Source organism: Delphinapterus leucas, chromosome 19, assembly GCF_059928025.1.
Source record: "Delphinapterus leucas isolate spDelLeu-1000000601 "Yukka" chromosome 19, BTC_Dleu_Yukka2, whole genome shotgun sequence".
Taxonomy (NCBI): Eukaryota; Metazoa; Chordata; class Mammalia; order Artiodactyla; family Monodontidae; genus Delphinapterus; species Delphinapterus leucas.
This window is the reverse complement of record NC_143147.1, coordinates 54,011,006-54,038,395: the sequence shown is the minus strand read 5'-3', so window position 1 is coordinate 54,038,395 and position 27,390 is coordinate 54,011,006. Positions and strand designations below refer to the sequence as shown.

General features: G+C 49.9%; 1 protein-coding gene across 3 annotated transcripts in view; it reads right to left on the bottom strand.

Moving 5' to 3' along the window:
* LOC111182578 (ADP-ribosylation factor 2) overlaps positions 1-27,390 on the bottom strand; it is a 75,274-nt gene that overhangs the window by 12,878 nt on the left and 35,006 nt on the right. Inside the window, exon 5 of one of the 3 annotated variants that reach the window (XM_089901368.1) lies at positions 13,235-13,353. The exons of 1 other annotated variant lie outside the window; for it this stretch is intronic. In XM_089901368.1, coding sequence (XP_089757494.1) covers positions 13,235-13,353 — 119 coding nt within the window. Of the gene's footprint in view, positions 1-329; positions 4,960-13,234; positions 13,354-27,390 lie in introns of those variants that run through there. One more of the 3 variants, XM_089901369.1, reaches the window with a different exon arrangement.

Sequence of the window (27,390 nt, the reverse complement as noted above, 5' to 3'; positions counted from 1 at the left end):
CCTGCAAGCCGCATCCCATGGCAGAAAAAAAAAAATTACCCCAAACTTAAAACAACTGTACAGGAAAAACACACATCAAGCAAGTGTCTGACAACAGCTGGTGTCCTACAATTTCACTCAATTCTGGCAGGATCTACCTGGAAAGACCATCAGATCCCACAAGACTGACCCCTCCCCCACACACACCTCCAGAGGCTGATTGCAAATCCCAAGTTGTCTCCTGTACTTCTGACAAACTGGTCATAAATCAGGGCTCCTAGGATCTCCTTCTTGGTCCCCATCTTCAATAATTCGCTAGAATGGCTCACAGAACTCAAGGAAACACTTACTTGCATTCACTGGTTTATTACATGGTAAAGGATATGGTAAAGGGTACAGATACACAGCCAGATGAAGAGATATATAGGGCAAGGTCTGTATTACATAGTAAAGGATATGGTAAGGGTACAGGCACACAGCCAGATGAAGAGATATATAGGGCAAGGTTTGTATTACATAGTAAAGGATATGGTAAAGGGTACAGATACACAGCCAGATGAAGAGACATACAGGGCAAGGTCTGTATTACATAGTAAAGGATATGGTAAAGGATACAGATACACAGCCAGGTGAAGAGACATACAGGGCAAGGTCTGTATTACATAGTAAAGGATATGGTAAAGGATACAGATACACAGCCAGATGAAGAGACATACAGGGCAAGGTCTGGAAGTGCTCAGAGTGCAGGAGCTTCTGTCCCCATGGAGTTCGGGTGTATCACTCTCCCAGCATGTGGATTTGTTCACCAACTGGAAAGCTCTCCAAACCCCAGATTTTGGGGATTTTTATGGAGTCTTCTTCACGCAGACACGATCGATCACTAGGTCAATCTCCAGCCCCTCTCCCCTTCCTGAAGGATGGGGAGATGGGGCTGCAAGTTCCAAACATCTAATCGTGCCTTGGTTTTTCTGGTGACCAGCCACCAACCTGAAGGTTTCCAGGAGCCCACCAAGAGTTGCCTCATTAGAACAAAAGACTTTCCTATCATCCAGGAATGTCCAAGGGATTTAGAAGCTCTGTGTCAGGAACCAGAGACAAAGACCAAGATATATGTTTTCCTATTATTTCACAACAAACATTTATTATCTCATAGTTCCTGTGAATCAGAGTTCAGAAGCAGCTTGGCTGGGGGGTTCTGGCTGCAGACAAAACATTGGTCTGGGCTGCCGTCATCTGAAGGTTTGACCAGGGCTGGTGGCTCTGCTCCAAATGGCTTATTCACGTGGCTATTGGCCAAAGGCCTCAGTTCTTACTGGCTGTGGCAGGAGGCCTCTGTCTCTCACCACGTGAGAGCTTCTGGCCTTCTCTCCACTGGGTGGCTTGAGTGTTCCCACCACATGGCAGTCGGCTTTCTCCCCGAGAAAGAGAAGGCGACCGTGGCGCCTTTGCTGACTAGTCCCAGAAGTTACATACTGCTGTTTCCACTTTCTTCTACACATTGAAGGGAAGTCACTAAGTCCGCCCACACTCACGGGGAAGGGAATCAAACTCCACCTCTACAGGATGGAGTGTCAAAGAATTTGCATACATATCTTAAAACCACCACATCTTGGCTTTCCCTACACAGACCACAAACAAATGAGCTAGGGACCCTCCAGCCAGTAGGAGCCCCTCAGCATCTGGAGGACTTGGTTGAAGTGGGGATAAGATATCCAAATATCTGAGGACATTTGGAAGGTCTCTAATAGCCCTCAGCAAACATCCCCTGGAGGACACAGCAGAACTGGCCAGAGTGGGTGAAGGCCCCACCCACACCATCCTTCCAGCCCCTTCCTGATTTCCTGAGTCAGACTGGGGGTGAAATGTTGCTCATCCAAGTTTCAAGGGGCAAATTACTACTATTTTGGGCATAGCTGAGGCAGCCAGTCAGGGCTGCACCTGAAATGCGGGAGAATCCTTGCACCCAGTAGGGGTCCCTCTAGTCAGTATTTCCCATCATCCCTGATGATGAGAATCACGTGTGCCCCAGCTCTAACCTACTGCGTCAGAATTTTCAGAGCAGAAGACCAGTGATCTAGAGAGTTGACAAAGTACCCCAGGTGACTCTTACCATCAGGGACATTTGGGAAATTATAGGGCTGATGGAAAGAGGACAATCCAATGAGGAGCCACAGCTAACTTCAGTTACTGAATCTGTAAAATGGGAATAACCAGGATTATGTCAATTGCCTAAAGGCAAGCCTGGAACAAATGGTTTCTTGGGGTTCCTTTCAGCTCGGGACCAGAGCAGAGAGGAAGTGTGAGAGAGATTTTGGCAACTGGAACCAGTAAACTCCCTCAGGGAAAGAGACTGTAGTTAAGGCAAATGAAGCAGGCATGCCCGTCTTTCTCTTGAGTGCTGAGACTCATCTGAGGAGTTGGTGTCACAGGGCCTCCTGGGGCCCCTGGGGGCTGCCCACCCACTCCGCAGCTCTGGCAGGGGAAATCTGTCAGCTGGGTTTGGCAGCTCTCCCAGCACCAACCCAAGAAGGCTCTGAACAGAAATGAAATCTGCCTTCTCACTCCAGAGGATGTACTCTCCTCTCCCCCGTGAGTCAGCCACACACATGCAAACCCAGAATATTCTGGGTGGACAGATGAAGGGAAGATGGGAGGGAACCCAAACCAGCCTGTGGGGCAAACTGGCAAATCCAAGGACTTTGGTAGCAGAGAGACCTGGGTTCAAATCCTACCTCTACCACCTCCTGGCTCTGTGACCTTGGGCCAGTTTCATGGTCTCAGTTTCTTCCTCTGTGAAATGGGAATAATAATATCATTGTGGCCGTTACGAAGAGAGGTAACAGAGCATAGTGGCCAGTAGCTCAGCTCTGAAGCCAGACTTCCTGGGTTGAATCCCAGCTGTACTACTTACTACCTGTGTAATCTTGTGCAGGTCACCTAACCTCTTTTTTTAAAAATAACATCTTTATTGTACCTAACCTCTTAAAGCCTCAGTCTCTCTAACTATAAAATGGGAGTAATGATAGTTCCTACTCCAGATGGTTGCTGTGAGGATATGAGTTAAGTTACGTGAAGCACTCAGAGTACAGGCACACAGTAAGTGCCACATACGTGCTCTCCGTATAAAGGAAGGCTCCGGGATACATGGAAACTGCTTTCGGTCACCCTAGAGCATGGATGGGGAAGAAAACTGGACTTGACTGAGCCCCAGCAACAGGCCACTGTGCTAGGTGTTTCCACATCCAAGTCTTCCTCCTGCTGTCACCTCCCTCCTCTTCTGGTTGCTTTCCATTCCACTACTCACCCCCCATGAAGTCGTCCCCTCCTCCTGCCCGCCTCCTGCCAGAGATGGGTTACTTTGACAAACTTGAACCAAGGTCCTCTCATATCACGAAGCCCCATACAGAGTCCCCAGGAAAGGGCCAGGGTGCTGGGGGCTTGGGAGGTAAGACGAAGGAAGAGAACAAAACCCAGATCTCAGGGAGCAAAGGACATCATCCTTGGAGAGGCAGGTGTGGCAGTAGGCCAGGTGGCAAGCCAGTGACCATGCAAATGGTGACAGCGCTCTAAGGCAGTGCTTCTCCATGCCGGCTGCACCTCAGCTTCAGCTGGGGAGCTTTAAAAATGCTGAGGCCTGGGCCCTACTCCACAGGGTCTAATGTAATTACCCTGGGATGTGCCTGGGCACTGAGAACTTTGAAAGCTCCCCAGGTGATGCTCTCGTGCAGCCAGGGCTCTGGAACAGTGGTTCTTAAACTTCAACATGTATAAAAATCATCTAGAGGTGGGCTTCCCTGGTGGCGCAGTGGTTGAGAGTCCACCTGCCGATGCAGGGGACACGGGTTCGTGCCCCGGTCCGGGAAGATCCCACATGCCACGGAGCGGCTGGGCCCGTGAGCCATGGCCACTGAGCCTGCGCGTCCGGAGCCTGTGCTCCACAACGGGAGAGGCCACAACAGTGAGAGGCCCGCGTACAGCAAAAAAAAAAAAAAAAATCATCCAAAGGGCTTTTTAAAATACAGACTGCTGGGCCCCACCCCTAGAGTTTCTAATTCTGTAGGTCTCAGGAGTGGCTTAAGAAGGTGCATTTTTAACAAGTTTCCAGATGCTGCTGATGCTGCTGGGTCCCTGGGACTACATTTTGAGAACCGCTATTCTAGGGCAGGGGTCAGCAAACTAAGCCTCTTGGGCCAAATCCACCCTGTGGCCTGTTTGTTATAAATAAAGTTTTATTGAAACACAGCCACACCCACTCATCCACATATTGTCTGTGGCTGCTTTCATGATACAACAGAGTTGAGTAGTAAGGACAGACTCCATATGCCTTGCATAGCCCCAAATGTTCATTATCTATCTCTTTACGGAAAACAATTTGCCACTCCAGTTGTAGAAGCCACGGGTGGTGATCCTGGGTCCCTGAGTGACTGCCTGGAGAAGAGCTTTCTTACTAACCTTGGGCTGTTACATGAGGAAGAAAGAATATCAACCAACATTGTTTAAGCCACGGTATGTTGAGGTCTCTTTTTACAGTAGCTCAGCTTCAGCTACATTCGTTTTTTAAATAAATTTATTTATTTATTTTTGTCTGTGTTGGGTCTCTGTTGCTGCACGCAGGCTTTCTCTAGTTGCAGCTAGCGGGGGCTACTCTTTGTTGCGGTGTGCAGGCTTCTTATTGCGGTGGCTTCTCTTGTTGCGGAGCACGGGCTCTAGGAGCGTGGGCTTCCGTAGTTGCAGGACATGGGCTCAATAGTTGTGGCTCGCGGGCTCTAGAGCGCAGGCTCAGTAGTTGTGGTGCACGGGCTTAGTTGCTCCGCGGCATGTGGGATCTTCCCGGACCAGGGCTCGAACCCGTGTCCGCTGCATTGGCAGGCGGATTCTTAACCTCTGCACCACCAGGGAAGTCCTGTCAGCTATACTCTAACTCCTGGTTCCAGCACTTCCTGGCTGTTCTATAGCCTCTCTGAGCCTCAGTTTCCTCATCTGTAAAATATGAAAAATAATATCAACTTTATGGGTTATTGGAAGAATTAAAAATATGAATCCCTGGCTCATAGAAGGGGCTCAACAGATCCTAGTTCCCTTATCCACTACCCAGTGTACTTGGGGAAAGCAGGTCACAATCTGACACGTCAGAGAAAAATTGCTAAAACCTCTACGTGCTTGTTTTGCTCTTAAACCAAAACACACTCCATTTCCCCACTCCCTGCTGCAAATGCATACAGTTTTCTTTTATTTGGAGGCTGGCACAGCTGTTCACTTGCAGAAGTGTCCTGCTCTACTCCAATGAGCCGATCTTGGAGCTACTTTAACATAACAGTCTCTCCAGGTGGGAGACCCTCTGACTGGGCTAGAGGTTGAGGAAACTGGCTTAAGCGGCCACCCATAGCTCCGGAGGGGGCTGCATGGGAACACTTCATACCAAGGTCAGTAATTACACAATTTCTACTTGGTCCCACTTAGTGCCAGTCATGGAGTGGGGTTGCCTTTCCCCACTACTGGTGGAGAGTAGGTTGGTTAGTTCAAAAGCATGCTTTGATCATATGCTGATTGTTGGATACGGTGCCAAGGAACTGAGGAGGAAGAAAGAAGCGGGGATACAGTAAGAAACAGACCAAGAAGCACCGCTGTCAGCAGCGCTTTGCAGGAGCCAGCTAGAAGCCAAGAAGTAGCCAGACAGGAATACTCAGGGATGCCTGGGGCCCTGAGTAAAGTCCATTCCACACCTGGCTGCTCACCTAGTCACTTGGGGAGTTGTTAAATATACAGATTTCCAGGTCTACCCTGGTCCAACGAGGCAGATTCCCTGGGGTGAGGACCCAGGACTCTTTAGTTTTAACACACTCCCGGGGTGATTCTGGTGGTACCAGCATAGCACTGGTCTGAGGATAGATTTTTTTTTTTTTTTTTTTGTGGTACGCGGGCCTCTCACTGTTGCGGCCTCTCCCGTTGCGGAGCACAGGCTCCAGACGCGCAGGCTCAGCGGCCATGGGTCACGGGCCCAGCCGCTCCGCGGCATGTGGGATCTTCCCGGACCGGGGCACGAACCTGCGTCCCCTGCATCGGCAGGCGGACTCTCAACCACTGCGCCACCAGGGAAGCCCTGAGGATAGATTTTGAGGAAACACTACACTAAATGTAATAGGAAGGAGGACGTTGATGCCCACAGATCTGGGTTCAAATTTTGGGTCCAAGGCACAAAAAAAAGACCAAGCATAATAGAAAAAAGTGATGAGTTGAGCTATATAAATTTTTTTTAAAACTTCTACCATTCAATTATTATTATTTCTATCTATTATTATTTTCGTAATAGATACTATTATGAAAATGAAGAGACAAACCACAGACTGCTATCTGCACACAGCACCTGCTATGGGCCAGGCCCTCTTCGAAGGGCTTATTTAATCATCACAACTTTCTGTGGTAGGTACAATTATTGTCTCCATTTTACAGATGAGGGAACTATGTTCCAGCAAGGTTAAGCAACTTGCCTGAGGGTGCACAGCTAGAAAACTGGCAGAGCTCGTCACCAGGACTCTACACTGCCTCCCAGCTCAAGCATGATTAACAACCAGAGCAGCTTGTAGGTACCCATTATGGTCAGGATTGGCAGAGGATACTCCAGTTCTTTCCTTGATTGAAGTAGAATTTGTTCTTTGTTTTGCAGACCTTGGAACTCCTCCGGGACCCCCAAGCTGTTTTCACCATACAGGAAATTTGGGCTTTGGCATTGTCTCCAGCCCTTTGTTGCTATTTGCAGATGGTCTCGTCCTCTGTCCGCAGCTGCTCAAAGTTCACCTGTGCAACAGATCCTCTAGTTACAACGTTCCTGAGAGGTTGGTGCCTTCTGAGATACAACCTACAGGATGCCAGCTCCTGAAGGATGCCAAAGCGGTGGCCCCCTTCTTGGTGCCCAGTCGATGTCACATGCCTGTTCTCCCTTCAGCAGTAAGTAATCGTGGGAGGGGACTGATGATCGGCTTCTTTGGGCAGCAAGAGTAACTCCCTGATTGAAACAGACCCCCCCACTGGACAGAAAGGTGACTGTCTCAACCTTTCCCAAGTAGCATCATTAATCATCCCCCAGATTCAATAGTCCAGGAATGTTCAACAGCCCAAGAACGTCCTTTCTTAGCCTGGCGAGGAGTGCCATCAGTCAGAAAGGCAGGGAGGGGTGGGTATATCAGAAGACCTCTGGCGCCTTCATAACTGCATGAGTAGCAGCCAGCTGGGAGTGGTCCAAGGGGGCTGAGCAAAGGAAGCAGGCTGGATAAGAGGGTAATACAGTGGAGGGGCAGTTTGGAGCCACTGCCTCCAGAACCTTCTCTGAGTCTGGCCCTATGAAGAGTAGAGAAGGAGAGGGGAAGAAGAGAGGCCTCAGATCTCAGCAGCAGCTGCAGCTGGTCCTTCCCATCCAAGGGGCCAGGATATTCTAGAACTACTGAGCCTACCCAGGAAAGGTTCAGAGGCTGGTGATGCCCCTAGCGTGAGAGCCTACTGTGTCTACGTCTTTGTCCAAGGCAAAACAACACCATCTGGCTGGGAGACGAGACGTGTATTCAACATAAGAGCTGAGGACTCAGGGAAGGGCTCTCTGGAGGGGCTGCAGGGAAGAAGTAAGCCATGAAAGAAATGACACTTTGGCCATGAGGAAGGCAAACACAATCCAGACAGAGAAAAAAAAAAAGTTCATTCATCCATTCAGTGAGCACTTATTGACCTACTATGGTCGGGCACTGTTTTAGGTCCTTGGGATACAAAGGTTTACAGGATGTGACCTGTCTCCTGAGCAGGCCAGGTTTAGGGTGAGGCAAGTAGGCAGCGAGTGGGCAAAATAAGGAGTTACTTACTCACAGGGGCCAGCCCTGCCCTCTCATGACTCTGAGAATGAGAGCCTCCTGAAAGTTTGCTCCCTGGGTACCTTGCCCATCTCACCCCATTCCCAGCCCTCCTCCTGGGGGACTCATAGTTCAGGATGAGCAAAGGTCTGAAGGTGGGATGCTGTGACCTCCTTAGCATGGCATTCAAGGCCCTCAGGATTTGGCCCCACCTACCGTTTGAGGACCATCTCTTGCCCTCTCTCCTTTAAGCCTTTGCCCAGCCAAACCATGTTTACCTTCTGAATACGGTGTGAGCCTTCGCACCTCCATCCCCCACCCGGAATCCCCCACCCCCAATCCCGCATTCCCTGGCCAGGTCTGGCCCCCTTCAGGACTCAGCTCAAGCAGCACCCGCTCTCTGGTGCACCCTCAACCACCGGAACCCTTGGTGCCCAGGGCAAGAACAAAGACCAGCTTGGTAGCCCCGGATATGGCTCAGGGGTGGGGAGCAGCGTATTATTAAGTATATGCACCTGGAAGCTGCCTATTTTAAATTACCATTCTTCCTACCAAGTGTCTCGCTGTGTAGGAGGCATGTCCTGTCATCAGGTAAGTATAGTAACATTTTTCATTACAAAATCTAAAATCATTTTTTCCCCAAATATCACAGTCTCTCTATTTTTTTTTTTTTTTTTTGTGGTACACGGGCCTCTCACTGTTGTGGCCTTTCCCGTCGCGGAGCACAGGCTCTGGACGCACAGGCTCAGCGGCCATGGCTCACGGGCCCAGCCGCTCTGCAGCATGGGGGATCTTCCCAGACCGGGGCACGAACCCGTGTCTCCTGCATCGGCAGGCGGACTCTCAACCACTGCGCCACCAGGGAAGCCCAGTCTCTCTATTTGACGAGTCTGGGATTCCAGCCCTGGCAATCACTCCCCACGAGAAGTGAGGGTTTCCCTCTATGAGCTCTGAGGCCCCCTGTGAGCCCAAGCATCCCGTGTCAGTCTCGGAGCCTCCCCTCCCGCCCAGGGCAGCCAGCTGTGGATCTCCAGACAAAGCACAGGGCCTGGCGCAGGGTCAGAGAGGTGACTGAGCGGGGTTCAGGGGTTGTATCGAGGAGACCACCTGGCTCAGAGCGTGAAACAAGATTGTGACCAAGACATAGGCAGGTGCCATTCAGGGCAGAGAGGCCTGAAGGCTGCGCGGGAATCAGCCGGAGAGGGAGGGAAAGACCACAGGCCCCGAAAGGGCTCCCCTGATTCAGAGCAAAGCCAAGTGCCTCGGAGAGGCGGAAGGGGCTGTGAGGCTCAGTCACACCTGTGAGGCTGGCTCCAAGTACAGGCCCTGCCGGCTCTGATGAGAGTCTCCTCAAAGCATGCCAACAGATGTCTTGTGGAGGGGAGAAACCGCAGAGAAATTACCACCCCAGTTGTGACTTCTCCCATGGAACTAAAAACAGCACATCTACCCCATGCTCTCTGTCTCCAGATGGATTCTGAAGCCTCTCTGCCCTGAGGGGGCTGGAGGTGGGGCAGACACTAGCCTGGGGAGGGGTCCCTGGGGGAGGACAAACCTGGGAGCTCAGAGAACGAGTGGCACCCCCAGACTGGGTCTATGGCCTTGGAGGAAAATCACAGTGTGCTCCCTGTACCAGCCCCATGACACCCTGATCCCAGGAGGAGCATGGGAGAGCCGCAGCAGGGGTCCTTGTGCCCCTTTATTTGGATGGGGTAGGTCAGGCACGGGTAGATTAGGGATCATAAGCAAAAGGTGAAAAGCCAACACTTTTCCCCCGGTGGCCCACCTGGCAAAACATCTCCGAGCCCCGAGAAAGCAAGTAGAGAGGCTAAGACACGGCTTGAGAAGCCTAAATGAGCAAGTCATGGGAAAGCACTTTGTCAACACTATTATGCTGTTATTACAGATGCACAGGGTGACATCGGGATTCTGAATGCAGCTATAACCGCTTTGGCTTGGGTGGACCCCGAATCACCCGTAGCTGCTCCCCCTCCAGACCCCCTAGCTCTCCCACTGCTGAGACCTGCCTGTGAGGACACAGGGGAGCCCTTGCCTCTCCCTAGCCGGTCCCCTCCTTCTCCTCCCCGCCTCCCTGGGCCGTGGGCAGGCTGCCCAGCACTATCAGGCAGGGTGGCTGCTTTGGGCTCAGACACCCTGGGCCCAGCCTTGGCAGTGAGCGAGGGGATGGATTGCAAGCTCTGGGGTAGGAGCTGCTGCATCAAACACACGCGGAAGGGTGTGACCATGATGGGCAGGGAGCGTTCCCAGCCCAGCCTGGGCCAAGGCACGTTTCCGCCCAGAGCAGCTGGCCTTAGGGGCAGAGAAGTACAGGGTCCCCAGGAGCCCCTGGAAGGCTCCTGTTTACAAGTCTCAGCTTGGCCAACCACGGCTTCCTGTTTCCCACAGCGTCGGATGCGAGCTCTCTAGCCTTCTCGCCACGGCCCTCCCTGCCCTGTCTCTCTTTGATGTTTATCAGAAGTCACTTTCTTTTCAGCCAGACTGGCTGTACCTACTGTGTGCCACGCAGGGGCCTAGGCACCTAGGGTGCTACCAATGTAAACGGCACGCCTGCCCTCACACAGAGGCCATTTCCCCAAAGTAACAGAAGGCAGCGAGAACTCCACCCACAGCTGAACAGAGCTCAGGAACTGGGATGGGGGAGAGGTTCTGGGAGGCAAATTCTGGAGGTGGGCAGGGCTGGTGGTATCTGAATGGCCCCTCAGAGCCAGATCTCATCACAGCTCAGTCACTCCCACCTTGGGGCCTTTCCTCAACCATTCCCCGTGCCTGAAATGCCCTCTATCTTCCTATTGGGTTCCTGCCTCTCGCTTTGCTAAGAATACCCCACATGACGCTATGAACGGCTCAGAAGTGCATCTAATACCAAGAGGAGATAATACTGTAATAGTGCCTGTTGTTTAGCACTAGTTCTGTGCCAGGAATAACGCTAAACATTTACATGCATAATCTCTTCTAGTCCTACAACAGTCTCACAAGGAAGGTATTTTTGTCCCCATCCTATAAATGGAGAAAGTGTGTCTCAGAGAGGTAAAGTAACTTGCTCAAAGTCACACAGCTAGTCAGTGGAGTTCTGTTTCCCGCTAAAGCCCGCATTTACAACTGCCGCCTGTGCTGCCTCCCAAACTGGGTAAGCTTGAAACTCCGCTTCTCCAGAGACACCTCAGGGTGTCCCCTACATCACACCTTCAACCCAGTTCATAGACAGGCCATCTAAATCATAGCAGTTACAGACAGACAGCAGATGCCCTCTTTCCAGCCCTGAGAGTCTCCTCGGGTCACGGACAGAGGGCTGACTAGAGTCAAAAAACTGGATCCTGATGCTACTTTGCCACCTTGGATGAGTCCTCCAACTCAGACTGACGGTGTCAACGTGGACAACGTGCTTATTCTCCCTGGGCTCTGGCTTCCTGCAATGGAAGATGATGCCGTTGGATTGGGGCAGTGGTTCTCAGGCAAGACTGCCTCAACCCCCCAGTGAGACCCAGGACAAAGAAAGGTGCTTTGGCCCCAGGTCCGCCTCCCTCCAGCCCCCAGCCCCCCTCGCCTTGAGCCGCCCTCTCTGCAAAAGTGTGAAAATGTGAGCAATTCTCTCAGCAAGGCAATTTCCCTCGGCCCCTCCACATCTTCGGAACTGCAAGGCAACTTCCCTCGGCCCCTCCACATCTTCGGAGCTGCACTGCAGGCTTTTTCTTCACTGAATGTGCTGCCCGAGCCCCAGCTCAGTGGGCAGCGTGCGGCTTTGAAAGGGGGCCTTACCCGAAGGCTGTCCCTCCCTCAGCGGGATCAGCTGATGATAGCGATGGGGGAAGGGCACCAACAGTTTTTTCCACTCCCGCTGGGGACAGTGAGAAGCATGCAGTGAGGTAAACAGGTGAAGGGCTCTCCTGTGAACAACACCCCACCCGTGTATATACCCTTAAGAGTTCTTCTATTTTAAGAACTCACTGTGAAAAAGTATCCATTTTGTCCCTGTATAACTATGCCCCTTCATCTCAGCAATTAAGATCAGTGGCTAAAAGTGAACTTTCTGAAATCAGCCTGTCTGGTTGTCCAGCTCCCCCACTTTCTGGCCTGGCTGTGTGACCTCAGGCAAGTTACTTTACCTCTCTGAGCCTCACTTTCCTCACCTGTAAAGGATGATAATTGTACAGCTTGGCAGAAGGGCTCGATGAATTGTAGCTTTGGTGACTCTCTTACTGTGGGAGACACGGAGACTTGCCACCCAGAAACCCCTTCGAGGAAGGGGTGGCTGCCCAGCTTCAGGGGGCTGGGAGGCGGGGTGTGCCGGGTAAGCACACAGCTTCAGCTACAGAGAGCGGCTTTGCCCCAGGTCAAGCCCCTCCCAGGGCAGCCCTCATCCGGTAGCTGAGCAAGAAGGGGCTCCATCATGTTTTGGGGTGCAGGGCACGCTGACTGCTTGCTTCAGAGCCCCACCCCACCCCGGGTTGGCTGAAACTTTGTCGGGCCTCACAGTCCCAATTCTCCCTCTGCCTGGCCCTGCTGCTTCCCCTTCCCTCTATGGTTGATCCCCAGTAAACTCTGTCCCAGCCTCTGCTTCTGCAGAACCCAACCCATGACATATGTCATTATTCTGTGCTAATATAACCAGTGCAATAGGCCCTGGGTCCAGACTTGGCCACAGCTCCCAGTTTCCCTGGGTTATCCCAGCAGGTCCAAGATGTCTGCAAACCATAGTGCTGGGGCCGTGGGGACCAAGGCAATGCCAGTGGTTGATCAGATGGTCATTGCCTGCCTCAGAAATGGGCACCACGTGCCAGATTAATCAGCCCCTCACCGGAGTTCAGTGGAGCCCTTCCTTCCCTCTCTCCCTCTTTCTCCCTTCCTTCCTCCCTTTCCTCCTTCTCCGACCAGGCATTATGCCAGATGTAAGGGCTCTGGGATTATTAGGGCAGGGAGCTTACAGTCCAACATGAAAACAATTCAATTCAGCCTGATAAGCATTCAGCTAGAGGGTGCCATGGATGCTCAAAGGGGCACCCAGAGCATCAGGGGAGGCTTTCTGGAGAAGGAGATGTCTTCCTTAAGTCCTGAAGGGCAGGTAGGAGCTGGGCAGCCAAAGAGGGTGGAGGGAGATGTTCTAGAGAAAAGGGGAAGCTCACGTCAGCCTGAACCAGGTACCCATGCACTTGCTGGGATGCTGTCCCCTCCCGCCCAGGGCAGCCAGCTGTGGATCTCCAGACAAAGCACAGAGCCTGTCGCAGGGTCAGGACTCAAGTTCAAAGAGTCAGCAGAGTCGCCTTTGGACATGGCCCACTTGTTTCCTGAAGATGGTGTTAAGTCACCCTTTGAGCTTGCCTTCTTCAACTCATAACTCAATGGCTTTCATCTTTCCCTGTAGGTCCTCATGCTCTAGCCTGTCCCCTTTCCACACACCCTACCTCTGCAAACACGCAACAGAACAGAAGTCCTTAATGCTCCTTCCAGCTGGGGTGGCAGGTGATGGGTTCTGGACACTCTGCTCCAAAATACGGCACCTTGGCATATCAAATATTTCAAGCTGAAAGAGTTTGAGAAAAACATCAGAAGAGGAAAGTATCTCTGACCTTCCCCCGTCTTTCTCCCCTGAATCAGGTCCTAAGATCCTCCCATGAGAGGTGCCCTCCCTATACCCAGAGGAAAGGAGCATCCTTATCTCCAAGACAGAGGGACGCCGAGAAGAATCTGGACGAATGGGCCTTGCTAAGTCTCCCCCAGTTTACTACACTTGTTCATACTCTCTGACCTATCATATTTCAACATGACTGTCCACTCTTCAGCAAACCTAGCACGAAAACACCCAGGCTTAACGTTTCTTTGGGTCTTCATTTCCTTATGAAGGTGCTGGAATCATGTAAACCTTAGGTTAAATAAATTTTTATGCTTTTCTCCTGTTCTGTCTTTGTCAGTTTTGTTTTCAGACCCAGCCAGGGACCCTAAGAGTGTAGAAGACTTTTTCCTCCCTCCACAGGCCTGGGGCTAATGTTCCCACACCTCATGTGGTACCTGTAAAGAGCCTCCACATTCCACATGCCTGAGACCCCGGGTCCCTCTCCAGGCTTAGAGGGCTTGCTGTCCTAAAGTTGGCCATGCAGTGAATTGCTGCAAACAGAATCTTATTTTCTGCACAGAATCCATTATAAAGTCAGAGATAATTTCCAAGGGAGGTGGAGAAAACCTTAACAAGTTGGTTTTTCAATGGTCTCCCATCGTGGTGCCCTGGCAGCTTTATAGGAAATGGGAGATATTGCCACCACCTAGTCAGTCACAGCACCTATCCTTAATACAGGATCATCCCTCCTTTTTTTTTTTTTTTTTTGGCGGTACGCGGGCCTCTCACTGTTGTGGCCTCTCCCGTTGCGGAGCACAGGCTCCGGACGCGCAGGTTCAGCAGCCGTGGCTCACGGGCCCAGCCGCTCCGCGGCACGTGGGATCCTCCCGGACCGGGGCACGAACCCGTGTCCCCTGCATCGGCAGGCGGACTCTCAACCACAGCGCCACCAGGGAAGCCCCATCCCTCCTTTTTTTCTTCCTTTTTTGAAACAGCTTTATTGAGCTATAATTCACATGCCATACAATGCACCCATTTAAACTGTATAATTCAATGGCCTTTAGTGTATTTAGAAAGTTGTGTACCCATCAACACAATCAATTTTAGAACATTTTCGGGGAGTTCCCTGGTGGATTTGGTGCTTTCACTGCTGTGGCCTGGGTTCAGTCCCTGGTCAGGGAACTGAAATCCCACAAGCCACATGGCCAAAAAAAAAAAAAATTTTTTTAAGAACATTTTCATGACCCCCCAGAAGAAACCCTGCACCCTTTAGCCATCAACCCCCAAAACTCCCCACCCCCTCCCCCAGCCCTAGGTAACCACTAACCTATTTTTTGTCTCTATTGATTTCCCTATTCTGGACATTTCATGTAACATTCCTCCTTTTTTTGGCCATTGTCTAAGTCATCATCCTCATCACCACTATCTTTTGCAGAGCCCCTTACAACTTGCAAAGTCCTTTCATATATATTATTGTTGTAGACTAATTGCAAAAAACACAAAAACAAAGACAAAAACTAGCCCAATTTTTCCTCCCTCCCTTTGTTATTCAAATAGGCTCCTGCTTGCTTTGGCCAGTGGGATGTTAGCCAACAGGAACGAAGCAGAGGCTTGAGAAAGTGCTGCAAGTTTCCACTTCCCCTCCTGCTCCTCTGCTATAGCTGGGCTGCCCTGTGGAGAAAGAGAGGTACGTGGTCCAGCTGCCCCATCACCTCAGCAACAGCCAGCCAACCACCAGCCCTGTGAGGAAGCCAGCCTACATCACGAAGGCACAAACTTGCGAGCTAAAGAAATGTTTATTGTCGTGTGCCGCTGAGGTTTTGTGGTTATCTTTTACTACAGCATTATTGTGGCAATAAAAAACAATTATCTCATTTGTTTCTTATCACAATCCTGTGAGGCTGGTAGAGTAGAAAAATAAAATCTAAAATTAAGACATGAAAATACAGAAGAGGGAGGAAACCAGCACACATTGAACACCTACTCTGAGCCAAGTCCTGGGCTTGGAATTTTCCCATATATTATGATCTCATTCGATTCTCACAACGAACCCGAGATCGCTGTGTTACTGGAAGGAATGCTGCGGCTGTAGATTACAGTGTGTCTGCTAATGTCTTATGGAATAAAGCTTCTTCACCAGATCAGAAAAGAAGTCTGGAGAGATCCCAGGGTTGATGCAACATCTCAACAAAGTCATCAACAAAGTCTCCATGGATAACCAACAAGGACCTACTGTGTAGCACAGGGAACTCTGCTCAATGTTATGTGGCAGCCTGGATGAGAGGGGAGTTTGGGGGAGAATGGATACATGTATGTGTATGGCTGAGTCCCTTTGCTGTGCACCTGGAACTATCACAACATTGTTAGCTGGCTATACTTCAGTATAAAATAAAAAGTTTAAAAAAAACAATAAAAAACAACCCAGCCTCCTATCTTTCTGCCCCACCATCCTTGCTGTGTTAGCTTTCCTTTCTCAGGCTTATTACTTTATGGTTGCAGGATGGCTGCCACAGCTCCAAGCATCACATCAGCACCCAATCTCATTCATGGCAGGAAAATGGGAGCAGGACTTCTTGGCATGTGATGAAGAAAAATCCTCCCCAGAAGTCCCCCAGTAGCCTCCCCTTTATATCTCATTGCCTAAAACTGGGTCACATGCCCACCCTGAAACTAATCAATAACAAAAAGAAAATGACATGACCATGCTTGGAGTAGACCAATTGTACTTTATCCACTGAAATTTCAGGAGGGACCCTCCTTCCCAGAGCATGTTCCATCTAAACAAAATCTAAGGAAAAAGGAGAGATTAGGTTTTGGATGGGCAACAAACACAGTGACATCCACAGGTATTATTATTTCCCACTTTACAGATAATGAAACTGAGACTTGGGAGTTCAAATAAGTTGCCCGAGGTCATCCAGCTGAGAATTGGTAGAGCTAAGATTCAAATCCAGCTCTATCTGGCTGCAAAGCCCTTTCTTCTACGTGGTAAGGGCCTTTGACCAAATTTCCGCAGTTAAGGAATGCCAGGGCAGGGCTAGAACCTGGGTCCTGGCTGGGAGCGTTATTCTCACCACAGCTGCCTGTTTCTCCCTTGCCTGGGCACTCCCTTCATACACACATTCCTGTCATCCAACTCCCTTCCTCCTTCTTCCCTTTGAATATTTTCAGTGTCTCCAGAGTGGCCATGGTGCCACAATTTATGGCGAATCACAGGAGGTGCTCCCACGCATAATATATTCCAGCCTGAGAAGCCTTCAGTTGCAGCTTCAGGGTCTGTAAAATGATTTAGCCCTACCTCTCTCTCACGGGCAATCCAGAAGACTGTGCATCACATTCCCAGGAATAAGGATACTCAACCTTATGTACCTGAGCCTGGTAATAGATAGCTCCCCCTGACTGCCCCGACCCCCTGCCTACTCTTCTCCAGGAGAAATGGCCTCAGCTCCTTCAATTCAGTGAAGTTTACCATCTTCCTACCGCCTTTCTGGCTCTCAAAGAAGTATTCCACGGATGCCTTTTTCTGTCCTGATGACAGCTCTTTAATCATGCTTACTGGCTGCCCTGTACCAACTTCACTCGCGGGAGGTCAGTTTGATATCCAGAAAACACCCTCATGGATGGCTCCCCCTCGACCTTCACTCTCACCCTCTCACCATCCCTGGGCCTGGGAGTCTGCTGGTTTCACACAGGCCTGTCACAGGGGCTGTGAAATGGGCTCCTACTCCTTTGCAAATGGCTTCTTCTTAGTAGAAAACACAGACACGCGCACACACACACACACACACACACACACACACACACACTGACAGGCTCTTGGTGTCCACTCAAACCTCCTTCCGCACCCCAGCCCCTCCCACCTGGCCTGGAGACGCCCCCCTAAACAGATCAGTCAACTGGAACAGAGGCCAACCTGCCAGGCCTGCCCCCCACATCTGTCCTGGAAGAAACACACTTCCTGAGCACCGAATTTCAGAAGCTCAAGGAAAAATCTCAAGGTGGAGTCACACACAGGTTGGACTTGAAAAAAGATACAGAGGCCAAAGAACTACAGAATATAGAAGATAAAACCAGAATGGGGAGAATCTTCAAGATCATCTAAGCCGGTGATTTTCAAACTACTTTTCAGCAGCAGAAATTTGGTCTTCCAAATGAGATTGAGGCAGGAAATAGATGGGCCCCAAGCTGAGCAGCTGGAGTGTCCCCTGTGGACAGATACTCCAAGATGAAGATAATAGCAAGAGTGAGAGAGGAGCTGAGCCCTGCCCGGATAAGAGACCACGTATTTCTCATTCTCAAAGTCAAGGATCCCCGACTACACATGAGCAGAAAGGCTCCTTGGAGGTCAAAAAGGGAGGGGACGTCAACCTCCCCCATAGTAAGTGTTGTCAACCTACCCATAGGCCTCTTCGTTAGAATCCATCTTGGCTGAGAGATGCTCATGTACACAGGGGAGGATCCTGAGATAAACCAAATATGGACTCAGAACCAGGCAAAGCAAGATGATTGGCCAAAGGAAACCCAGAAGAAATGCCCCATATAAGTGATTCAAACTACCACGAGGGTGCAACTCTCTCTCTGAGTCGCCCCTGTGTGTCTATTCACACGTACCCATTTTCCTTCTAATAAACACTTTACTTGTTTCACTACTTTCTGTCTCTTTGTGGGAATTCATTTCTACAAAGCCGACAGGTCAGGGTGTCGTCACTGGCCACTGGTCCCTGGTGATCTGGTGGCTAGGATTCAGCGCCCTTGCTGCTGCAGCCTGACTTCAATCTCTGGCCAGGGAACCGAAATCCTGCTTCAAGATGCTGCAGGCCGAGGCCACTGGAGATCAAGATGTTTATATAGAACCCGAAGACATAAAGGCAAGTGAGGCCACTCTAATTAAGCAGAGGTGAAGGATTTGACACATACCTTGACCCTCAGCAGAACCCTGGGTTCTGTGGGACACGCTTTGAAAACCATTGCTGTAGTCGAGTCTTTCGTTTTACCAATGGGGAAACAGAGGCCCAAATAAAGGAAGTGATTTGTCGTGCAAAGTGGGCAGCCAGGCTGGAGCTGAGATGCCGGAATCTGTTTGCCAAATCCAGGAGCCAACAGTTGGTCAAGGTCTCCATGCTAGAGTTGGGGGGAGGGGAGCCCAGATGAGAGGCCCTTCACCCCAGAAGAGAGGCCAGGCTTTTGGTCTTTTTCCCTCACACCAGGCCCCGGGGGAGTATTCCCAGGGCAATCTTCATCACACTCAACTCCCAACAGCCATTTAACACACTAAATGAGATATCAGTCTCTCACCAAGAATAGATCCAAAGTGGAAAGCCAATTGAAGCTGATCCAAGGCTACACTGGGACCTCAATGTTTGTGATGCTGTCAGCCAGGGGACACTCGCTTTCTAGATGGAGCAGCGCGGCTGGGCTGAGGGTCTGAGAACTGAGAAGAGGAAGAATCACTGTCCTCCTGTCCCCTCCCCTCCCCACCCCCAGCCTCACAAGATCTGGGGGAGGGGGAGTTTAAAGTATAATTGAGGTATGGGGGTGCTACTGTTATATAAATGAGGAAGGGAAAGAACAAAGCAGGGACCTCCTAGGACAAAATGTACAAAGTACTACCTTGAAGCCTAGTTCTCAGATCGGTCCCCTGGCAGTAGCGCCAGCACCAGTTGGGAATTTGTTAGAAATGCATTTTCCAGGGCCGCAGCCCAGACCTACTGAATCAGAAACTGTAGGGGTGCGGCCCAGCAGCCTGTGTTTTAACAGCCCTCCAGGGGATCTTGTGCAAAATTTGAGAACTGCTGCCTTAGCGCCTTGTTCCTGAGTTACTGCAGCGACACTTGGGCTGAGGAGACTCGGGAGTGAGAATGGGGCCATTTGAGATCAGGCCCTAAGGAGAACAAAACGTGCTGGGGGTGACCCTGCAGGGGCCGCTGTTAGAAAGGAAAAAGAATCTTGTTTTAAAAATCACAAAATTTGGCCAGGATGTGAAGAAACTGGAACCCTTGTACTTTGCTGGTGAGAATGTAAGACGGTGCACCCTCTGTGGAAAACAGCTTAGTAGTTTCTCAAAAGGTAAACCCAGAGTTACCATTTGACCTAGCAATTCCACTCCTAGGTATATCCCAAAAAGAACTGAGGCTGGACACAAGGTGGGTGAGAGTTTGGTCCCTCACACAGTGTTGCAGTGAGCAGCTCCCATCACCTCACACTTCACCATGTCCACGGCACCCAGACCATGTCTCCTGTGTCCACAAGGCCTGAGATGGAGCCCTGGACAGGCCTGGGCCTCCCACCTCAGCTGCTTGACCTGAGGGGAAACCAGGTGGCCTGGGTCACTGAAGACAATGGCTGCTCGGAAGGAGAGTGGCCCGGATGTGAATCTGGGGAACACGTGGACACCCAGCGTATCACCGGTCTGACCTTACCCAGAAGACCTCCACCCCAGATCATGTGGGCTTTAAATTCAAGCTAACCCCCACCCCCTGCCTAGATCCATCCAGCACCTGCTAGGCTCTGAGGCTTCTTTCTGTGGTCTAGAAAACACATCCCTTCCTTTCAAGGGCTTTAGTTTCCTGCTCTATAATATGAGGCACATCTCCAGAGTCCCTCCTGGCTCTGACCTAGGACTTTCAGAAGAGGATCATGGCTTATGCGGGGCAGGGGTGGGGAGGCTTGGGTGAGAATGGGGGCGGGGCAGGAATGAACTGGAACCGAAGGTGACAGGAGGCCTCTGGTGAGGGGGTTGTCCCAATCTCTTCCCTTCACATGATCAAATGATCGTGAGTTAATCCACAGACACCATGCGGGGCCTGGCACGTAGGAAGCTCTCATTCATTGTAACCGACAATTATTATTATTGCCGGTAGCCCTATCTTATAAACAGTCCTCTTGCTTAATCACCAGTATGCACAAATGTTTGAATTGCTGCATCATCGAATCAAGAATTGCTGAGTCACTGAATCCACAGTGGGCAGGACCATCAAAAGGGAGCAGTCTCTCCAAGTGGGACGCATTGCTGAGTCAGTGCAATGTACCCTCCTGAGCCATGCCTCTACCCATGCTGCCCTTGCTGCTCCTAGGTCTTTCCAAAAGCCAAATCCCACTCTAAGGTCCGATCCAGGGAGGTGCTGCATGACCACGACTTCATCTGACTCTCTCAACAACTCTAAATAGTTCTCATTACATCCCACTGAAAATGAAACTGAGGTTCTCAGAGGTCACATAGCCTGGTCTCACACCCGTCTTTTTGGCCCTAAGGCCCATGGTGCTCCCACTTCTAGGTGGCCTTCCAGCTTCCAGACTGAGCTAACCTTTCCTCCCTCGGTGTGGCCTGACCTTTCTTTACCTTCCACATCGCATTGTCATTTCTCTGGGCACCTAGGCCCCTAGACTTGAGAGTCCCACACAGGCAGACAAGAACCATGTCTAATCTTCCTCCCGTGCTCCACACCCAATACAGTCCCAGGCTCACACTGGGTCCCAGTCAGGGGCTCTGAATGGGTCCATACATTGGAGGCTCTTGCTACTTGCCAGGGAGCGTCACTGCCACAGGGGCAGGCCTCTTAGAGGAAAATGCGTTCTGAGGTTCAAGTTTCCATCTTCCTTTGGGTACCCCATCTCCCTCTAAAGTTGGGAGTGGCCTATATTTCCCACCCTCCCAGTGACCCAGCTGCCCGCTTTCTCTGGCCCCCAGCATGGTCTAGAGCAAGGGTCCCCAACCCCCAGTACTGGTACCGCAGCCTGTTAGGAACCGGGCCATGCGGCAGCACGTGAACGGACGGCAAGCGAAGCTTCATCTGCCGCTCCCCATGGCTCGTATTACTGCCTGAACCATTCTCCCACCCCTCCCCAGTCTGTGTAAAAATTATCTTCCACGAAACCGGTCCCTGGTGCCAAAAAGGTTGGGGACCACTGGTCTAGAGTGAGGGTTTCTGTCCTGGGTCCTGACCCGTGGAAGAATCGGGAGAAAAGTCAGGCCCCTCTTTGCAGAAAAAATTCGAAGCCCAGCCACGTGAAACTTTTTCACGTACAGGAAATTTGCATATATCGATGGTTTGGCATCTCCCAAAGTCCATCAATGAAGCCCCAAAGTCATTTAGACCCCAAATTAGACGTCCACCCAAGAAGTCTGGGAAGAACTAGTGTAAACAGCAGAGGGCAGGGCTCTGAGGCTTCTGGGTAGAAATCGGTGTCATAGTGAACCCTGGAGGAGACCCCAAATCAGCCTCCCCACGCCTTCTCTGGCCACCCTGACATCTCCCCCGCCTCTTCCTCGGCCCACCTTCTCTGGCTGAGAAAACCTCTCTTCCTTCCCTAAGAGTCCTCTTCCATGGAGGTATATCTAACGTGAGTTGTTTTGCATTTGCTTCATCAGGAAGGCTTTAAAAATGCATTTTCGGGTCTGTTCAGTACAGTGTGTCTCCATGTAAAAATTTCCAAGCAAGTCACTTTAAGGAAGTTGATTGTTTTTATTCCTTCCGTCCAACCTTGCCAGGCCACGGCCCAGTGCAAACCATGTGAGAACGTCACAAACCATAAAGCAAATTTGGGGCTTCCAAGAACCCTACCTGCCCAACTACCTCCATTCTACCTAACTGATTGGGACCCCTGGCTAGCACCTGTGCGGCTGGACCAAAGGATAAACTATGAGATGTCAATGTCCCCTCCTGTCCCCCAGACCCACAGTGACATTGGTCACCATGACCAAAATCACCTTTCACGGGGGTTATTTTCTCAATTTTACAGGTGAGGAAAAAGAGGCCCAGGGAGATGAAAGTGTCTGTCAAGTTGTCCAGCAAATCAGTGGCCTGGTCTTCTGACTAGAGAGGGGGCCTCAGAAACCACTGCTGGCTTGTGACTCTGTTGGTTAAAAATTCTAAGAGAAAAGAAAACACTTGGAGGTTGTATACAGGACTTAGCATTGCTCTGGAGTTTCCCAGACACCGCAGTTTGATCAGCTCAAAAAGGCCCAGACAGTGCTGGGGACAGCAGTGGGGACAGGGCTGACAGCTGGGCTCCAGACCAAGTGTCTGAGCGCAGACTGCTGACTCTTTGCGGTGACACTCTACTCCAGCCCCTGGGGAGGAGTGATGTGTCTGACAGGGGGGCCGCAGGAAACAGCCGAGCCTCCCAATCCACAGCAGGCTTCTGCAGGAACATTTCCTTTTAGAAGCAAGACAGAGAGCAGCATGGATTTCTCCTCCAAGCACAGGGCCTTGACGTCCACAGATGAATGCCCTTGTCCCCAGGTCACACGTGGCCCTGCTCTCCCTTCTGGCTTTCTGTGCCCGTCCTCCCCCTCCTCCTTTGCCCTGATGCTGCCTGCACAGACCCAGGAGCCTCTCAGATCAGGACCGACACCCCCTGGGCTGATGCCCAACTCAGCCCTGTGACAGAGGCAGATACTGAAGGGCCCAGCCCAGTGCCTTGTACACGGTATGCATTCAACAACTTTTTGCTGAGTTAAAGAGCTGGGAAAAAATCATGAGGGTGATCTAGAATCTGGAAGAGCAAGTCTGTTGGGGGCGGGTGTGTTGGAATCGGTTGGTTCCAGTGAACAATGGGCCTCTCCTGGCCAGAGGAGTTTATGCTCGAGGCCCTCTACTTGCACCCAAAGTGGTATAAAACTTCAGGCTTCACAAAACCTGGATCCACCCCTGGTCCTTGTGCTCCAGCTTTACAAACTCTGAGACCTGCATATTTGAAAGTAGAATCCCAGCATTAGGTGGAATTCCAAAAGATTATCTGGTTCATCCCGCAAGCAGGTAGATCCATCAACTCCCAGGACCTCTTTTCTCAGGAATCTGCAAGGGTAGATGTCACCTCCCAATTGCCTTTCTAATGTTTGATTCCCTTAAAATCAAGAAAGTTCTCTTTAAGTCTGACTGCTGCCTCCTACTTTAATTGAACATCATTTCCTCCTTTCAGGCTTTGTGGATACAGAGACCATACTTCCCCTTCCCCTAAGAATATTGGCATCTCCCTCAGAAAACCTAGTAGACAGATGGCAAAGACAATGCAACGTCCTTACCACACTGCGTCCTCCTCCAGAGCACACAGGAAGACCTCCTTTCCCATCCTTCCTTACAGGTAACGTGGGGCCATATGACAGAGTTCTGGCCAATGGTTATGGGTAAAAGTGATATACACCCCTTCCAGTCTCAGCCCTTAAAAACATCTTGCATGAACTTCCAGTTCTTTCTCCCCTTCTGCAGAACCTTGGGAAAAATGTGTATTCCAGACGATACAGCTGTGAGATGGATGTAGCCCGGGTCCCTGAGCCACCTCTTGGAGGGAGCTACCAAGCAGGGACGAGATGGAGAAATTACGGAGGAATGAACTTTTACTGTGTTAAGACACTGAAATTCCAGCATTGAATTATTACCGCAGCGTAGCCTAACCTATCCTGATTAATACAGTCTTGGTCTCTCCCCACAGCCCCCACTCTCTCAAGTTTAGGTTGCCTCTTCCATGGCAACTTAGAAGTTCACACGAACACAAAGTAGGAGAGCGGGGGATGCATCACGACAGAAATCACTTTAAGGAAAATGAATTCAAATGCATCACTAAACCATCCCTGAGCCTCCTCTCCCAGTTAAACATCACCAACACCTTCAAACATTCCCCTGGATCCAAAGTCCATCCCTTTGATCATCTAAGGCTCCTTTTTCAGGATTTCCCTCAGATTCCCACATCTTTTTTAAGAACCAGTGACCCAGATTAGAAAGATCGCTCTGATAAGAAGAGACTCTGTAACATATTTGGTATAGAATACAGGAGACCTCCTCTTGTTTTTTCTTATGTCTATAGCTGCAAAAACACAATATAGCATGAAAAATCTTTAATCCCACAGGTTAAACCTGGCAAATCAAGCACATGGATTTATCATTGTTTCTTTCTGAAAGTCCACTAAAATGTGCGTCAAGGTATAAAAAAGGTATAAGCCCACAGGAATGAAAAGAATAAGAGAAAAAAAAACTAGCAGAAGACAAAAGATGTCAACAGATTTTTGGAAGATGGAAAGCAGGTGGAGGAATTATCAGAGCTGAGAAATCTGAATACCATGTGCCTACACAGGGGGGATGCTAATGAGAATGGAGCCAGTTCAAGCTGTGGAATCTTGGCAAGACAAAGGGATTGCAGGTACCGACCGGGGACCGCAAAAGACAAGGATGAGTTGTAGAAATGGAAACTGGACGAGTTCAGCCCAACTGGAAACTGGGGGATCAGTAGAAAGATGCCCAAGGTCCCCACACCCATTTGGTACAGCTAGGTGATCACCTTTCTATACCCCAGCAGGGGGTTTATTCAGTGGAGAAACTGAGAGTCTAAAGCTCAAATCGGGACTTCCCTGGTGGCACAGTGGTTAAGAATCCACCTGCCAATTCAGGGGACACGGGTTTGATCCCTGGTCCGGGAAGATTCCCACATGCTGCGGAGCAACTAAGCCTGCGCACCACAACTACTGAGCCTGAGTTCTAGAGCCCGTGAGCCACAACTACTGAGCCCACGTGCTGCAGCTACTGAAGCCCACATGCCTAGAGCCCGTGCTCAGCAACAAGAGAAGCCACCGCAGTGGGAAGCCCGTGCACCTCAATGAAGAGTAGCCCCCGCTCGCTGCAGCTAGAGAAAGCCTGCACGCAGCAACAAAGACCCAACACAGCCAAAAATAAATTAATTAATTAATTAATTTTAAAAAATTAAATACCTCTTAAAAAAAAAAAAAGAACAGGAACAGTAGAGGAGAGAGGCACCAGAGGGAAAATAGGAGGACTAAATGAAACCCTACCTACAAATGGTTGTACCCCCAGGGCCACACAGCTCCAAGGATATTGGCAACTGATCTGCACGACACCACCCCATTCATCCACCCCCACCCCAGAGAGGCAGTTGCTGGATTCTTCTTTGGAGAAATTGAATGGCCCCTAAAAAAGACCTGCTACTGACATTTGGGGAACCCCAAAGAAATGGCCTCTATAGAGCTCCTATGGTGAAGCTCATCAACTGACAAATGACACCCGTGCAGAGAATGTCCAGATGCTTCTTAATACTTTACTCTTAAATATTAGTGGACTGCAAAGGATAACCAAGAACTTGAGAAACATCAGCAATATGAAGGACAGGAACTGAAAGCAGCTGATTACCAACCAAAGAGAGGAACTTGGAGGAAAGAAAACATAAAAGAAGTGGTCACGGGCTTCCCTGGTGGCGCAGTGGTTGAGAGTCCGCCTGCCAATGCAGGGGACACGGGTTCGTGCCCCGGTCCAGGAAGATCCCACATGCCGCGGAGTGGCTGGGCCCGTGAGCCATGGCCGCTGAGCCTGCGCGTCCGGAGCCTGTGCTCCGCAACGGGAGAGGCCACAGCAGTGAGAGGCCCGCGTACCGCAAAAAAAAAAAAAAAAAAAAAAAAAAAAAAAGAAGTGGTCATGAATATCTTCAGAGAGATAAAAGGACATATTTCACCCATGAAACTAGAACAAAAGACTATACGAGAAGGAATAATCCAAATTGGATTGTGGTGATGGTTGCACATTTCTGTAAATTTACTAAAAATCATTGAATCATACACTTAAAATGGATGAATTTTATGGTATGTAAATTGAACCCTCAAAATACTGTTGTATAAAAGAGAATAATCAGGAAAAAAAAAGGAGCAAACCCTTGGATATTGAAAATATGATAGCAGAAATAAAATAGTCAATAGAAGGGTTTGGAAGATAAAGGCAAGAAAATCTTTGAAAGTGGAAAAAAATAAAAGTATGGAAAATAAGAGAGAGAAAAAATAGGGAAAGCAGAAGATCTACCTGGGAGGCCCAACAAAAGAAAGAGAATAGAGAAAATGGAAGGGAATGTATTATCAAAGAAATAACACTAAAAAATTTCCCAGGACTGAAGGACCTGCATTTCCAGATTTTGAAAGTCCATTGAGCATCCAACACATGAATAAATGGAGGCCCAGACTTCTTTCACGGTGATGTGTATGAAGATAAAAGAAGATATTAAGTTTCCAGAGGGGGGGGAGAATATCAGATTGTAAAACAAAGAGATCAATACTAAGAATGGCATCAGACTTCTCATCAGCAACTTTTCATTCTAGAGGCCAGAAAACAACAGAGGAATACGTCCAGAATTGCCCCCTCCAATGGTAAAAACCACAAACAAAACTAATTTCAGAAAGCAAGTCTTGGATGAGATCAAACGTGTGTGTGTTTGTGTGTATGTGTCTGTGTGTCTATGTGTGTGTCTGTGTGTCTATTTGTGTGCATGTGTGTCTGTGTGTATGAGTCTGTGTCTGTGGGGGTGTGTATGTGAGTCTGTGTCTGTGTGTCTGTGGGGATGCGTGTTTCTATGTTCATCTCTTCTGGCTTTCTCGAAGACCCTCTCTCTCAGGCCTCTCTCTTCTTTCACGTCATTTTTTCTGCACACTGCCCTCCTTCCTCTCCCCTTCCTGTTCTCTCTTCCTCCTTGTCTTTCTTCCTTAACTGACCATCACAAAGAATGGGAGGAATTTTTTTCCTAATTGCTTCCTTCATTTGTTGTCATTTTCTGTTCTCTCTTCTCCATCTTAAGATCAAACATACGGAACACTTTATGTTTTTGATTACAAAGTTGAAATAAAGCTGCTTTTTGTTTTTTCCCTCTGTAGTCTGTGGGAGGACTCTCCCTGGGTTTCTGCCTGGGAGATCCTGTCTCATTTCCACCTTTGGTGGGTGCAGTTCACGTTTTGTAGGTCACCTCAGATGAGAATAAGAGGCTTAGCTAGCTCTGAGCTCAAATCCATCGTGTACATTTGGAGACAATTCCAAACGGGTCTCTCCTAGTTCATTAGGAAAAAAGAGCTTAAATTTGGTCCTCAATAGGAAAAGATCCCCTTGTTCTAGATCCTTCTATCCAGCTGGCCTTCCAAACCCCAACCCCTCACTAAAGCGGTTCTGCGGCTCTAGGCCAGGCATCAGGCAGGGATTGGATCCTGCTCAGTGTCGAGACTGTGCGGGGTGGATGGTGGCAGCAATA